General features: G+C 31.6%; 2 protein-coding genes across 3 annotated transcripts; one reads left to right on the forward strand and one right to left on the reverse strand.

The window, feature by feature from the left end:
• Positions 1 to 6,631: 6,631 nt before the first annotated feature.
• LOC105966629 (adenylyl-sulfate kinase 3) lies at positions 6,632 to 10,402 on the forward strand. Of its 2 annotated transcripts, XM_088826464.1 has the most exons (8): positions 6,632 to 6,800; positions 7,166 to 7,487; positions 7,582 to 7,722; positions 8,325 to 8,474; positions 8,565 to 8,683; positions 8,813 to 8,897; positions 9,611 to 9,657; positions 9,836 to 10,402. In XM_088826464.1, exons 2-8 carry the CDS (start codon positions 7,205 to 7,207, stop codon positions 9,932 to 9,934), a joined length of 924 nt encoding a protein of 307 aa, XP_088682590.1. In that variant the 5' UTR covers positions 6,632 to 6,800; positions 7,166 to 7,204; the 3' UTR covers positions 9,935 to 10,402. The 2 variants fall into 2 exon arrangements, with proteins under 2 accessions (XP_088682590.1, XP_088682591.1); XM_088826465.1 differs by lacking the exon at positions 6,632 to 6,800 and having other exon boundaries at positions 6,803 to 7,487.
• A 938-nt stretch (positions 10,403 to 11,340) lies between these two features.
• Positions 11,341 to 15,369, reverse strand: LOC105966634 (single myb histone 1). Its single transcript, XM_012991228.2, has 7 exons — positions 15,234 to 15,369; positions 14,362 to 14,530; positions 13,970 to 14,214; positions 13,281 to 13,365; positions 13,097 to 13,180; positions 12,055 to 12,413; positions 11,341 to 11,633 (listed from the first exon to the last, which is right to left on the reverse strand). Coding segments are annotated over exons 2-7 (924 nt in total). The 5' UTR covers positions 14,512 to 14,530; positions 15,234 to 15,369; the 3' UTR covers positions 11,341 to 11,632.
• Positions 15,370 to 16,519: the final 1,150 nt, after the last annotated feature.

Below are 16,519 nucleotides of genomic sequence, written 5' to 3' on the forward strand. Positions count from 1 at the left end.
TTGTGTGTGTGTAGAAATTGTGTGTGTATGTGTGTGTAAAACAATGTGTGTGTGTAGAAACTGTTTGTGTATGCGAGTGTGTGTGTGTAAAACGGTGTGTGTGTATATATATATATATATATATATATATATATATATATATATATATATATATATATATATATATATATATATATAAACATGTGCTCTGTAATTATTTTATTTTGTGAAAAATGTGTGTGTATATGTGAGTGTATGTAAAAGTATGTAAAAAGTGTGTATGTGCATGTAAGTGTGTGTGCGTGTGTGTAAAAAAGTGTGTGTGTGTGTGTGTGTGCGTGTGTATGTGTATGTGTGTGAAGAGTGTGTGTCTGAACATGTGTAATTGTGAAACTTGAGATATTAAACCACATAAGTTGAGATATTCAACCTCATAAGTTGAATTAAAAATGCAATGAATCCATGTGGATCCAATCCGGATCGGTCTAAACTCGATCCACATTAAATCCATTCATGTAAGTTGATACTGGATCCGGTTTCTTTTGAATCCGATCCACATGGATCCGGATCGGATCCGGTCCAAGTTGAGAAATTGCCACCCCTAGTTTTACCAAACATAAGATCACACCTATGGCTGAGACTTGGATCGATCTAAAAATCAAATTGTTCGACAAACTAATTTTGCTCAAACTTAAAAACTATTGCCACCCGATATTTGTGGGACAGTTGATTGTTGACAACCGAATATTTGGTTTCGAAATTTATTGATTAATGGGTGTACCCGACACTTATTTCACTTAAAAATAAAATCAAATTTTGGATTAAAAAAGTATGCACATTCTACATAATGCCACTAAACGAATAGTTAACAACAATTAGACAAAAAGTACAATTCGAAAATTCAAATTAATTCAAAACATGCATATTCGCAAATTGTGGTGGAAGATTTATGTAAACCTTTTTTCATTGTTGATTTTTTATATTCAATTTAAAATTTTAACTATTTTTGATAATTTCGATAACCACTTAGAAAATACCACACCCTTTATTTTATATTTTTTTTTACGAAAATTTTATTAATATTTATGGTTCTCCGATAATTATCGGTCAAATGACTTTTGACTATATTAGAAACCATTACCCGATCCATTATATATGAGTTGGTTAAAAATTTCGACTCGATCCAATAAATTAATTAAAAATTTATTATACGATTGAAAATATAATCGAATAGGTTGTTGGGTCAAAACCAATTCAATCCCAACCCTACCTATATGTATAGTGGGTGTGCTAGATATTAATTGGTCAAATATACAGGGTATAATATTTATTATTTATTATTTAGAATGAATGTCATGTGTGTGAATGTTAAGTGTATATTTTTACACTTTATCGTACCTTTTTATTTGAGCTTTTGGTGTGTTTTAAAGATAATTGGTGCTTAAAAAGTTGATTTATTGTATTTTAGGTACAAATTGAAGAATTGGAAAAGTATGGGGTCAAAACTGCAATTTTGGAGAAAATATGGGCCAAAAGTGAAAATATCAAAATTCTGAAGATTTAAAGCTCGGACCCCGTCCCAGTTTTAGTGCAAATCATGGGACCCCCGTCCGAGAATCCGAAGTTGCGCAGTAAAGGGATTTTAATTGCACAAGGAAACTGCCTTCTTCCCCAAGTTCTTCACCCTATATAAGACCAATCCAAGCACACAATTAGGGGATCTTTTTACGCAATTTGGAGAGCAACAAATCAATAACGAAGACGAAGAATTCGAAGACTCTAAGCATAGATTTATCGTTTATGACTTATTTTATTTGTGTTTTTCCTTTAATCATGAGTAGCTAATTTTCTTATTTCTAGGATTTTATTTGGAACCCTATGTGGGATTTATGAACCCTTTTCTATGATTTTATGCAAGTTTTAATTCCGGATTATTTCTTCTACTTGTTTTATTAACTGCATGAACTTGATCAACTTATGTGCTTTTATGTTATTGTTAATCGCATGAATCGGAAGATCGGGTTAATAATTAGAACTGTGGTAGAAGAGCCTTTGTGGTATTAACATAAGAATATAGTTAATCTCTTAGGTAGCCATTATTGAGATTTGTGTTTAATGCTGTGTTCTAGAATTAATTGCATAGGAATATAGTAATCGAATCTAGAGTATTAGAATCGTAATACACGCGGAAGCGGGTTATGATTATTTTAGCATCTTAGGTTAATAATCCGGGTTAATTGCTTGCATAATTGAAGGAATTGGGGGAGTAATAATCACATAGGGGGAAGAATAAAATCCTAGGCTTGCTTATCTTGATTAAATCTTCGTTTTAAATTGTTTTCTTGCTTTGTCGTTTTAATTTGCTTTTTAATTTAATTTAGTTAATTCTCTCTAAAATTCGACTGTGTAGGGTGGGCTTGATAACAATTGGTAGAATTTAGCGTCTAGGATTAGATAATTAAATATTCCCTGTGGGTTCGATATCCGGACTTTTAGTCCACTATATTACTTGTACGATACGTGCACTTGCGTGTAGGTATTCGCCCAACAGTGAACGATTAAACAATTAGATTTTTAATCCGATATTTCAAATTTTCTTCATAGCTTATATTCTGAAATTGGATATATTGTGTCATATGTAGCACGAATACGGAAACGGTGATATGAAAAAACGGGAAAAAAGATACAGAGAAATGGCATATCCCAAAATGGGAACACGGGAACTTAGGGAAAATATGTAAATACTAAAATTATAAGGGTGTACTTATAAATATGATATATAAACATATATATAAGTTTTTATTTATATATAAATTCTTTTGATATGTTTTCATAGAAACATATTCAAAATAAATTTTACTAACAACTATCAATTTGCAATTGATCATTAAATCGTGTAAAATAATTAGAAAAACAATAAAAGTATTTAAAATTTTGCTATTCAAACATATTTTTAACTTTTTAAAAATTGCAAAATGACTCATAAGGTGTTCGGCAGTTGTCCTCGAGTGTCCGACACAATTGAACATCTAGTTCTAGTTGAATTAAAGTGAGAGAAACTAACTTGAAAAATATAATTTGATTTTAATAATGAAATTATACAGTTATAGATGCAAAACATAATTCAGTTGAAAATAAAATATTATGTGGATTTACAGCTCAAATACTAAATAAAAAGACACCATGTGGCTTGCAAGTTGCAACTGGCTAGCCAATAAACTTCCTTGTGTATCAAAATAAAATCAATAAAATTATTTTAGTTTAACAACTAGTACAAGTATATAGTATAGAAATAAAATGACAGCACAACATCAATTAATGAATCAAGAAATAAAATATTTAATTGATATGTGCAACTTTAAGAAATAATATTTTTTGTCTCTTTTTGAACGATATATGCACTCAAATTAAAATAAAAAATTATCTACCAGCTTATAATTGACACTTATCTTATGCTTCGCGTGCTTCACATTTTAATCTAGAGGGCCACAGACAATTTTGAATTTCAACCATTTAAATATGTGGCATTAATTATTTTTTTAAAAATTGTACCAAAAAGAAAAAAAAAAAAATCAAACGACAACCTCAATATAAGAGGTAGAGTTTGATTTACTGTAATAATTTGGTCTACTATTTCGAGATATATTTTGATTGTATCATAATTCAATTACATTAATTTTAGTTACATGTAAGCATGTTTGTATGGCATAAGTCTCGTGTTATGTTAATTATTTACTTTGGACGATTCTTAATGTGAAGTTGGTCCGATGTCTTTTTTGTTTCTATATATTAAATTAAATTATTTTTGGGATTTTTATGCAAAAGTCCCCAACCAAGCATGTTTATTATTCTAGGTTTAGGGGACATATCTCTTTTACCAATAAGCCCATCCCTTTAATATTTATTATAACTAAAGGAAACATTCATGTATATCCCAATATTACCCTCAACCATTTATACCCAATTCTTAATTGTAATCCAAATTAATCAATTTTGTCCATAAAAGTTCAATTTTGACCACAAAAATTCAATTTTGACTTTTTTTTGGAGTATAATTTAATATGCTCCAATTTCATCCTTAACTTAATTTAATCTCAATTTGACCCCAAATTTCACAAATTATTAAATTTTGACCCCAAAATTTTTTTTTTTCAAAAAATATTTTTTTTTTCAAAAACTTTTTTTTGCCGCCGGATTCCGTCGTTGACTTTTTTAAATTTTTTTTTTTTTTTTTTTCTTTCTTCCGGATTTTTTCGCCGGTTTCCAGCGTTGACCGGCGGTCAACGCCGGTCTCCGGCGTTGACTTTTTTTTTTTTTTTTTTTTTTTTTGCTTTTTTCTTTTTTTTTTTCTTTTCTTTTCTTCCGGATTTTTTCGCCGGTTTCCGGCGGTCTCTTTTTTTAGTGTTTTTTTAAGTTTTTTGTTTTGTTTTGTTTGGTTTGTTTTGTTTTTCCACGTCCGCCGCTAAACGTTGACCGTAATTGTGCTGTCACTGACAGTAAATTAACGTAATTATACTGTCAATGATAGTTAATTAACGTAATTGTACTGCCGTTGACATTACATTTATGTAATTGTGTTGCCGTTGACAGTAAATTAATGCAATATTATATTTTTTTATTTATTATTATTTTTTTTTATTTTTTTTTGATTTGTTGACAAGTCAACGTAATTATATTACTATCGTTGACAGTAAAATAACTGTAAACACAATAATATTACTGTCAACAACATCAATATTATTATTTTTTTGTGGTGTTTGTATTAATATTACTGTCTATTATTGTAATATTACTGTAAACACAATAATATTACTGTGGTTGACGGTAATATTACTGTTTGTTATAGTAATATTCCTGTCAACCACATCAATATTATTCTTTTGTTTGGATATTTTGTTTGTTTGAGTTATTCACGGAGTAACGTAATAATATTACTGTCTACTATTGTAATATTACTGTTGCTATAGTAATATTACTGTTGCTATAGTAATATTACTGTCACTCACAGTAATATTAATTCTTTTGGTTTTTTTTATTTTGTTTACATTTGTTGAACGGACAACATAGTAATATTACTTTATTATACAATAATAATGAATTTTGTTGTGTTAATATTAATGTGTTAGAGATTAATATAGCAATATCACTGTGTTAAACTATAGTTTAGTTATTTTTACTGTGTTTAACAGTAATATAGTTAATATTACTGTCATTCAAAGCAATATTGTTGTTTAAACGGAAAAAAAAGTTACAGAAAAAAAAATTAAAAAAAAAATAAAAAAAAGTCAACGCCGGAGACCGGTGTTTACCGCCGGTCAACGCCGGAATCCGGAAAAAAAATCCGGAAGAAAAAAAAAAAAAAAAAAAAAAATTAAAAGTCAACGCCGGAATCCGGAAAAAAAAAATCCGGAAGAAAAAAAAAAAAAAAAAAAAAAAAAAAATTAAAAGTCAACGCCGGAGACCGGCGTTGACCGCCGGTCAACGCCGGAATCCGGAAAAAAAAAACCCGGAAGAAAAAAAAAAAAAAAAAAAAAAAAAAAAAAAAAAGTCAACGCCGGAATCCGGCGGAAAAAAAAAGTTTTTGAAAAAAAAAATTTTGTGAAAAAAAAAAAGTTTTGGGTCAAAATTGAATAATTTGTGAAATTTGGGGTCAAATTGAAGTTAAATTAAGTTAAGGATGAAATTGGAGCATATAAAAGTATGAGGGGTTATTTTAGTCCTTTACATAAATCTGGACCATGTGTGGACTTATTGGTAAAGGAGAATATTGTCTGGATCTCTTTATGAATAAGTTCCCACTGATGGGCTTATTTGTAATATGCCCATTATTTTTTATTATATTTTTTGTTGGAGCGTGTTTTGTTCCATGATAATTTAATCTTGAATTTGTCTCTGTCATTTGCATGGGATGAGATACTAGGTTTTTTTTTTTTTTTTTTTTTTTTTTTTTTTTTTTTTGACTAAATTTAAGTGAATGAGGTGAATTAAGAGAATAAACAATTTATATATAAAAAAAAACATTAACGAATGACAGTTTTCGAAGCAAAAAGAAAATTAGCCTACATAAGATCTACCTAAGCTTTAATAAAGGGGTAAAATTGTATTTTACACTAAAATTTTAAAAACTTGCCGATCCTTAATTTTTTTTATTAATTCAATTGGAATGCAAATTAGACTTTAATTTTAAATTTATCTATACAACAAAACCTCGATTAATTAATAATCTTGTTCAAAAATAAAAATTTCGTCCACTTCCAACTTAAGAACAACAAGCTGAAAAAAGAAATCACTAAATCAATATCTCGTTAAATTAATAAAATTTTGGCTAATCCGAACTATATTAATTTATAGAGGTTCAACTGTATATTCAAAAGTTCTTATTCTCTAAAACTACACTTATAATACAAAACGAGTAAAAACCGATTACGATTCGAAACAATTCGATTTTGAAACTATTTTGTTTGGTTACATTTCTTTTTCATTCAAGTTTTCGAGATTCCAACGGGCCGTTGAGTCACCATGAATTTACATCCCTCCATCAACTACTTATCGGACCAAATAATGGGGGAGCGAGGAATTTCGTCCTTTGGTGCAAGTTTTCGAGATTCCATTTTTACCAATTAGATTAAAATTATTTTCTCTTATAAAAAATAGAATTTTTCCGAAAATGTTAATTTGTTCCGTTTAATTTCCACTATAAGCTCAACCAAGAGCCATATAAAATGGGAATTTGAATAAACATTAATAGAAATGAAAGGAGCCTCCCAACATCAATCAATATTCAGTACGGTGACTCGTGGCGTTTGCGTCTATAATATAATGTAAGTATATATCGCATATCGGTGGGATTCCAATGTGTATTTGCACCCACATTTAAACATCAATATCATCAATTATTTATTTTTTTAATTTTTTTGGGAATAAAATCCAAATTTATTGGCGTATGCTGCAAAATAATTGAACAATTTGCGGTTTTACGTGTTTTTTTGTGCGTCCGAAATTCAAGCAGCAGTTCAATCCAATCGTCGTTTCATCGTCGTATAATGCTTTTGCTGAATTCCGTCACAATTAAATCGACGGCGGTTTCAGTTTCGCATTTTTTTTAAAATTATTTTTAATTTTTGTGTTTTTTGTTTTTTTTTTTTTTTTTTGTTTTTAATTTTTTTTTTCCCGATTGATGTGAAAGGAATTGGCTTAGTTTGTAATTTTGAGGAATAAAATAAACATGGCGGCGGCGGTGCTTGGTAATCAGACGTTGAATTTGTGTAAATTAGACCCTTCGGAGGCATTATACGCCAAATCGACCCCTCCCAAGGCGACCGCGTTTTTCGGCGGCGTTAAGAAATTCGAGATTTGCGGCGGTGCTGCGGCGAGATCGAGATTCTTCGCGCCAATTAAGGCAATGGAAGCTTCCAAAACGACGACGCACTCCATCGGACAGGCGAAATCTCCGCGGCTCGATTACGCCGCCGCCGACGCTGTAAACGGCGATTGCGGCGGTTCTTCTGGTACCTTTTTTTTTTTAAATAATTATTATATGTATTTCTTCTGCGTTGTTTCCTTCAGCTATCTAATATGGATGATTTTATTGTTTAAACAAAGGGAAAACTGCGGTTGAGATGTCTACAGTCGGAAATTCGTCGAATATTGTGTGGCATAAGTGCTCTGTGGAGAAGAACGATAGGGAGGAGTTGCTTAATCAGAAGGGCTGTGTTATTTGGATCACTGGGCTGAGTGGATCAGGTTAATTCAGGGACCATAAACTCTAAATCTGATTGTTAATTACGATTAATTTCGGTATTACCCATAAATTAAATGTAGTTGTGATTGTTGAATCTTAAATCTATAGGTGCATACAAATTTCCTATTATTTCTATATCTTGAAACGGAGACCGCCGCGGCTAATTGAAATTCGTTAGCTTAACGTCGTAATGGATATATTAACGCACTAGATTTCGGGACACAACTATTATGGTATTGGATAAGAGAGTCGTCATATGATTAGTTTTCGATATGCAGTTCTAAAGTTACGATTTTCAGAAGATGCGAAAAAGAAAGATAGTTTCTGATCGTAATTTTTTCGGTACTGAGTTAGGTATGTATGTAGCAGTTATTGAGGAGAAAATAGGATTCTATTGACTTTTGCTGCAATAGGTTAAGTGCTGTATCTTTATTCATGTGATCCATTGTAGAGTCGTCTTGAAATCTCTATAGAGATTCTTAGAATCCCCGAAAGGGGAAAAGTAAGAGAAGTCGTTAATTTAGGCCTCTTTTATTGTAGCTACTTTTTATTCTTCAATCCTGAGAAATTGGTATTTTATGAATTACTTGGATTTTTACTTCAGGAAAGAGCACTGTGGCTTGTTCCTTAAGTCGTGCCTTACATGCGAGAGGAAAACTCACCTATATACTTGATGGGGATAACTGCAGACATGGTTTGAACCGTGATCTTAGCTTTAAAGCTGAAGATAGAGCTGAGAACATAAGAAGGATAGGTTGGTTATTATCTTCACACTTTTTTCATTATTTTGAAGTTTGATGTTCGATTATCAGCTGATTAATTATTTGTGTTTTTTTTTATACAGGAGAGGTGGCGAAGCTCTTTGCAGATGCTGGACTCATTTGCATTGCAAGTTTAATATCTCCTTTTAGGAAGGAGCGAGATGCCTGTCGAGATTTACTGCCTGATGGAGATTTTATCGAGGTTATTTCTTCCGCCTTTGGAAATTTGACATCTGTTCTAAGTTTCCTTTTGTTTCTGCATGTGAACAAGCAAAGTACTCAAGTAAGAAAAAGCTGCGTGAAAGTTGAACTGTAATTGTTTAATCTGCAGGTGTACATGGATGTGCCTTTACAAGTTTGTGAGACAAGGGATCCTAAGGGATTATATAAGCTTGCGCGCGCTGGAAAAATCAAGGGTGTGTCCCATATTCTCATCGAGAAATTTAGATTCTAATATCTTGTTCTTTCTTTTCTTTTTGCATTCATCAATCCACTATATATATATATATATATATATATATATATATATATATATATATATATATATATATATATATATATAGACACACACACACATCACCTTTATAGCCTGGGCTTAGCAATCTCCCCAAACCGTTCTCTTTTCTTGATACTTTTGCCTTCGGAACAGCATATTTATGTCCACTACACAATCGTTGGGGAAAAAAATAAATAAAAGAACTACAAATGTCGTTTATGACCTTCTGATTTGGGGTGGGTGGGAGGTGGGGTACCCATTGCTCCTCTTACCATTGCCATTATCCATATGCATTCACATGCATTTGATTTTTTTTGCGCCCGATCATGGAACAATGGCTACATGGAATATTTTTAAAGAATGGTTGGTTGTTGAATCACTTTATGTCGGTTTTTTGATGTTCGTCTATTACTAGTAGTACCAGAATCGTAGGTGTCGAAATGTGGTTTCCTGGGCAGAAAAAAATCACCAGTTTTAATTTTCTAGGCAGCTAAATAGATCATCTTTATTTCACTACGCTCTGTAAATACGTACCCCCAAAATGAAATTCTTAATATTTATTTGATGCTTCTACATGATGTTTAAATTTTCCGATTTTCAAAAAATTGATATTTCTGCTTGGGCTTTACACAGGTTTCACAGGTGTTGATGATCCATATGAACCACCATTGAACTGTGAGGTATGTATTTCTATTTGGCAATGAAAAAATGTTGATTTAACTCACTAATTTCACAACCCTCTTTTAGGTGTATTTACGACACGGGCAAACAAAACGGCCTTTGTCATCAAATCTTTTTTTTTTTTTTGCATCTATTATTTGTGACACCATAATATTAATACGTTTTGCACTTTCCCAGATAGTATTGCATCAAAGTGAAGAAACGTGCGATTCTCCAGCAGTTCTGGCCGAAAAAGTTGTTTCTTACTTGCAAAAAAAAGGTTACCTCGAGGCCTAATTTGCAATTAAAAAAAAACGATAGTTGTTTCGTGTTTGCAGCAGACAGTCATTTTGGATAAGGAAATCCCTTGTTTCCTTGTACATAACAGTTAATATAGCAAATACCGATTAATCAGTTTGTTCGTGGTGCCAGCTGGAAGCTTGTAGTTGATTGATCAATCAACTCCCAACAAATAAATTAAAATGCCCTTCTGTGAGGTGCTCCTCCTTTTTTTTTTTTTTTTTTTTTTTTTTTCGAGTTTGTGATTCGGATATATGTATTGAATTGAATAATCAGCCAGTCTTGATTAATCAATCTGTAGTCTGCTTGTTGTACTAAATTAAACAAAACATAAAGCCCAGGAAGTTTGTATTCTGATTTTTCTTTTTTAATTTATTAAATCATGTGTAAGATATGTGTAATATGTTAATCAATCAGTGATTATGACATCCAAAGTAAATTTAATATAACTTTGTTTGTATTTAAGGTGGTCCACATCATATCTACGGCGTTGCTATATTTAACGTCTTATATTGACTTTTGTTCTTATATTTGTAATGCTTTGCATGCAATGAATATCTTTTTGGTGAAACCAAAATTATTAAATATAGGATTTTCACAATAGATTTGTATGATATATTGTAATTTGTATGTAGATGCGTGTAAAATAAGTATAAATTTGTATGCGTATGTAAACCACAAATTTTTCAAGTCTGTAAAATATAATAAATACGAGACAAGAAAAATAGGGAACAAATAAATTTATTAATCAAACGAAAGCGGATTACAAATCTCCGTGATTCTCCTGATTCTTCTCTCTTATTCTAATTTTGATTCAAGGGCTTAAAAGCTTGTTCTTGAATCGAACATATGATTTCCTATCACGAACATCTCGAATTTAAATATGTTATGAATTCGAGGAATCGAATATATATGATTTCCTATCACGAACACCACGAATTCAAAATATATTATGAATTTGAGGCGGAGGCTCGAGACGTGAGCTTGAGAGCTCGATATGTGTCTGTGTGAGTCTGTTTTTTACATGCACCAAAGATCTTCTTTTATAGACACAATCTAGGGTTAGGGTTTCTCGACTTGTAGAGTGGGCCAGACATTTTAAAGCCCAAATATATTATGGACTTTAATTTGAGACCTAAATTAATAACCGATTTATTTTGGTTATTAATTAGTAATTTATCTCAAAATTTCGATGTCTACAGCGTATACACATACGTATATGGTAGCATATAATTTAGTATAAATCACCGGACATAACATAGAACAAACTATTTGGAGGTTCATGTATATAACAAATTACACTGAATTTTGTAGATGCGACACGACGCCGTTCTACTAACATAATCGCTTTTTTATCATATATTTTATAACACAAATCATGATACTAATTTTATAACATAAGATAATCAAAAATAGTAATTGAAACCATGATATATAATTTTATAACAAAACAAATATATGTCATGAAAGATAAACATATATTTGAACCACCATCTATATATATTCTATGTCTAAGTTTGATATAAGCCAGAGTTTATAAATTAGTTGTAAACTATTACATGGACACAATTTTCTTTTTTTAAATATTTACAACTTTATAACTTACCTATATATCATATGGGCATGGTTAAAAATTGATGAACAGATTGCCACAATTTTGACGACGGAGTTACAAAGTTGCTCCAAACCGGCGATTCTGCATATTCATGAAGAAGGAAAAAAACGTCATATAAACGAAAACAAGTTGCAAGTTCATAAATATTTGAAGTCGGTCGATAAGATGTTAGTAGATACCCAAAAACAAAATTGAGTTTATTGTATTTAGTACCCTCTGCTTTATACCGAATTACTACAATACTCCCCGTATAATAAATATTAGCCAAAAAAATCCATATGAGGGATTTTTAGAGGTAGTTAGCGGGGGGAGTTTTGCTAATATCTATAACACGGGAAGTTTTTGGACAATTAGAGTAAACATAGGGGTGTTAAATAGAATAAACCCCTAGTTATTTTCACAACATTTGCAAACACGGCCTAAGGATGCCAAAAAAAAAAAAAAAACCGCATAAAATTTCCTTTTTACGAACAACCAGAATTCGAAGGATTTTGAATATTACCAGGCATGGACGAAGTTATAATTAAGCGTCTTTTGGGCTGCGTTAGCAAAGCAGTGCGCGGCTTCTGCTTCGGCTTCTGCTTCCTCAGCTTCTAATGCAGCTGCCTCAGCTAAGGCAATTGCAGCTTCTGCTTCTGCAAGTGCTTTTGCAGCAGCTGCAACTGCTTCTTTCGCGCTCATGCTTTTCATCTTCTCCAGCTCAGCGTCAATCTGTGCCTTGGTAAGAGGAACAATCCCGTTTCGCTCCCATTCCAACAGATCCTTCTTTGCTTCAAATTGAGTCAACGGTGGCTCTTTGACTTTCAGCACAACCGAAGCTATTGACCTCGGATTTGGAGCGATCCTGTACTGACGCTTCACCTGTCCATTATAGATTGGTAATAAGGAAAACAAAAAAAATAGACAACCGAAACAAATTAATAAATATACACACTTTAGTCCCTAATGTCTCAATTGTCTCATTATCATCCTCCAGCTCTACAATCTATCTCAATATAGACCTTCGGTATATAATTTAGTTACCTTTAACGGAATGTTTTATTTATTGGATGAAATATTCTATTCTTATAATTATTTGTAATAAACTATAAATAAATTAATAAAAACTAGAAAAACATATATAATTGAATTAGTTCTTTACATATTAACATAAGATCATAAAAATTTATTCAAGTCATATATCCATAAAATAAATGATTCGTTTTATATTAATATAAATTAATATTTAATAAAAATAGTAATTTTTAAGTTATATATTTATACGTTATATTTTTGTTGGTTGCAAATATTATTTTAAATTACAAACTTTATTATTTATTGAAAAAAGTCATAATTTATCAAAAATAATTCTAACAATGGAATATTCCATCCGTTTTTAAAAAGATTCCGTTGAAGTTAACATGTTTATACACCAAGGAATGATATATGAGATGGATTATGGAGATGAGGGATGAAAATGAGACAATTAAGACATGAGGGACTAAAGTGAGACTAAATGTGAAGATGAGGGACCATTAATGAGATTTTAGCCGAATTAAAAGTACCTTAACCAATTGTCCATTTCCTGTCAGAATCTTCAGATTTGCAGCCAAATCCCTTTCCAAGTCCGGAAATGCCGAGTGATGATCCTATCGTATTTAAACATTTATAAACCAAAACAATCAGAAATCGCATCATGGGAAGTTGTATCGTGCGACTGATTTGAGACTGGATCCTAAATATTATTACCTCTATGTAAGAAGCAATTGATTTGCGATTGGATCCTCGAGGTTCCTTCAATTTTGTTATAGCCTCCAAAATTAGATCGTCCAGCCTATGTTCACGAAAAATAATCACATCAGAACTTATTAAATATATTCGAAATTAACATGTTTGAATTCCGAAGCACAAAAGAGCACATCGAGAGCATATATAACCACGCAACCACTAATTTGTAATAAAGCAACCAACGTTTCTTGATTTTTTTCCACTTTAGGGGAGACTCGATATAATTAAAGATGTTCACAATTCGACATACTGCGTAAACCGAAAATCCGTTATTTATCCAATACCAACAGAAATGCCAGTTAGGCGTTCAATTATGGTTTTGGCTCGCTATTCAATTTAGAATATTAGCATTATGAATTTATAAAATATTTATTTCAACTAATAATGTTCATCTAGGGATTCAGAAGAACTTGCCGACGTGGTTGCAAAAACAAAAGTGACCCTTTTTTCCCAAATTATGGTTTACAGATGTACCAAATGAAGAAAATCGAAACGAAAACTTGGTAATTTATTGAATCAACGACGTGTTTAATGTGATTATTTGGTTAGTGAGGCTTTCGGTTTGTTATTTATAGTTATTGAGGTATAATTGAAAAGTAAAGCCACAACAATAATTAAGGAACATGACAAAAAAAAATGTAATATTAAACCTTGGAATTTGATTTATCGAGCTACCATCCTTAGCATCCTGAATTGTCTCATCTTGAATCGTCTCGTTTATCGCAGCAAGAGGTGTGGCGGCATCAAGAGCAACAGATTCCTTTTCAATCACCACATTCTCGATTGCAGTGCCTTCGTCGATCTTTGGAGCCGACTGAGTGTTCTTATTTGCACTATTTCCCCTGTTTCGAGACCCCAATCCATTTACCATGCAATTCAAATTTCGCCATTTATCCTGTTGAATAAATAGTATTAAACGAATCGATTTAGGAAAACGACAAAAAAAAAAAGTTAATAAATATATTGAGGTAACAATTATTAAAATTGTTCGCATATTACGTCACATTTACAAAATTTGTCGGATAAGGCAACACATTTCTACCTTAAGATCCACGTTCGAGCGCAATCGCAATACTGGATTAAACTCGGGATCTTTAAGTATGACACTCCATTTTCCAACACCGTGTTTTTGAACACCGGCTTTGAGTGCCGATTCTTCTTCTGATGTCCACCTTTGCTTAGGAGCACCCATTATAGGATTAGGATCTTCTCTACAAAAACGAAAGAGACACGACAAATAAAATACTAAATCTTCCAACCAAATACTAATCTTCCAACCAAATAAAAAATAAAAATAAAATAAAATAGATGAACTTGTTTGACAAATAAATTTCTTAATAAGATCAAGCTATTATAAGTCCACGGGAGCCGAATGAGGGGTCCGTTAATGCTATTATACTCGAAAAAAATATATATTTCAATATAAAATTACAAGGTTTGAGAAATGTTGGGGGGCCATGGCCCCCCTTTCCCCTGTGCTCTGCATTTCACAAATACTGAATGTTCCCAGCATATACTGAATCGTAAATCGCCTCAAAATTCTAGATAAATTAACAAAAATTTAAATAAAAAAAAGAACTAAAATTGACGATCCCTAAGAAATTTTAATTTAATTAAATTTAATTAATTAATACAAACAACCTTTAACATGCACGTCAATTCGCAAAAAAAAAAAACAACTTTAAACCATCATCAAAATCAGAAGAATTATATCACATTCAAAAGAGAAAACTCATCGGCGCCGCCATTGAACCACGGCGATGGGCGGAGATGAATTCGAGTTCTCGCCATTTAAAGGCGGAGTCCGCGGCTAGACGCCACCACGCCTCCTTCGCCTTCGGCGGCAAAGCGGGAAAAAAAGCTAGTTGAGAAACCCTAATTCAGTTTAACAGGACTGAAAAAGTAGGCACATACCGATTCACGGCGGTTTCGCCTCTCCTCCGTCGGTCTAGAACGCCACGTCTCTCGCTCTCTCTCTATCACTGTGCTGTTTCTGTTCTTCTTTTCACCTCATTTATTTTTTCCTTTTTTGCTTTTCTATGTTTCTATAATAATTGTAATATGGGCTTTTTTTTATTTATTTTAAATAGTTGGGCTTTACTGTATATTGGCCCGTTAGTAAGTGAACGGGCCCACTACTTTGTCCCACCTAATGGTGTTTACCGAACCGAAAATTCGGTGTATGTCGTAATTTTTTTTTGGATTCCGGTATTCGGTATGGTTTACGGTATCGATGTTCGGTATACCATACTGTACCAAATACCTAAATATTTAATATATATTTATTTTTTTTCTTTTAATTTAAATTCTTTTAAGTTTTAAAAAAATTATAAAGTACTTATAGATTGATATTTTTTTTCGTTGTTAACAAATTATCCTGTATTGATAATTTATTTATTTTTGTTTTTAGGGTCGATTATTGACAATTGAATGTCAAATTCAAGAATTATTTCGTTTAAATTGTTTTTTTTTTACCTTTTCTAAAATAAGAAAATATATTTCGGTTTTACTGGTAGTAACCTGGACTGTTCTGAATTTTTCGGTACAAAATCCTAGCGAACCGAATAGTTCTGTTCAGTAAACAGACAAAATTTGAAGTGGTGAAATTCCGGTTCAGAACAATACGGTTGTAACGTATGAACACCCCTAATCCCATCTAAATGAACATGTTTGATAATCTAATGAAATTTATTTTTATCCCTTTCATTTGTTTAACTATTTTATTTTTTTCGTAGATTGTGAAGCTCATCTTTATTTGCTCTTACGGCCAGAGAGAAGGGACGAAATTCGGTAATCTTAGAAGGTGATAAAGGCTCTTCGCAACGGAGAATCATCGACATTCGGAGCTTATATTGAGGATTGTTTTTTTTTTTTTTTTTTTTTTTTATTATTGCTACATCATTAGTTCATTGTTCTTATTCTTTCGTTAAACGATCTGATAATTGTTTAGCTCATATTTTAACTAAACTTTTATTGCAATAAAACTTGGTTAAATAAATAATCTCGTTTAAATAATAATTTTTTTCTAGTCCCAAATCGGTAAAATTTAACTAAATTATTAGTTCGATAATTTAATATTTCGCTACTTTAATAGAATTTTACTAGTTCATACGGTATTAATTTATATAGGTTTAATTGCGATATTAAATGTGATTTATGCATTATCTCCAATTTAAAATTAATCACTTTTATTTTATAGT

This window comes from Erythranthe guttata, chromosome 12 (genome assembly GCF_056151865.1).
Source record: "Erythranthe guttata isolate IM_541 chromosome 12, IM_541, whole genome shotgun sequence".
NCBI lineage: Eukaryota > Viridiplantae > Streptophyta > Magnoliopsida > Lamiales > Phrymaceae > Erythranthe > Erythranthe guttata.

Excerpts from the sequence above, each read along its gene's own strand:
- LOC105966634 (XM_012991228.2), bottom strand. The coding sequence starts at position 14,511 with ATGGGTGCTCCTAAGCAAAGGTGGACATCAGAAGAAGAATCGGCACTC. Across the intron at positions 13,366-13,969 it reads TCGATAAATCAAATTCCAAG|GCTGGACGATCTAATTTTGG; the intron begins GTTTAATATTAC and ends TCGTGAACATAG. Across the intron at positions 13,181-13,280 it reads CAATTGCTTCTTACATAGAG|GATCATCACTCGGCATTTCC; the intron begins GTAATAATATTT and ends TAAATACGATAG.
- LOC105966629 (XM_088826464.1), top strand. The coding sequence starts at position 7,205 with ATGGCGGCGGCGGTGCTTGGTAATCAGACGTTGAATTTGTGTAAATTA. Across the intron at positions 8,475-8,564 it reads TGAGAACATAAGAAGGATAG|GAGAGGTGGCGAAGCTCTTT; the intron begins GTTGGTTATTAT and ends TTTTTTATACAG. Across the intron at positions 8,898-9,610 it reads GCGCGCTGGAAAAATCAAGG|GTTTCACAGGTGTTGATGAT; the intron begins GTGTGTCCCATA and ends GGCTTTACACAG.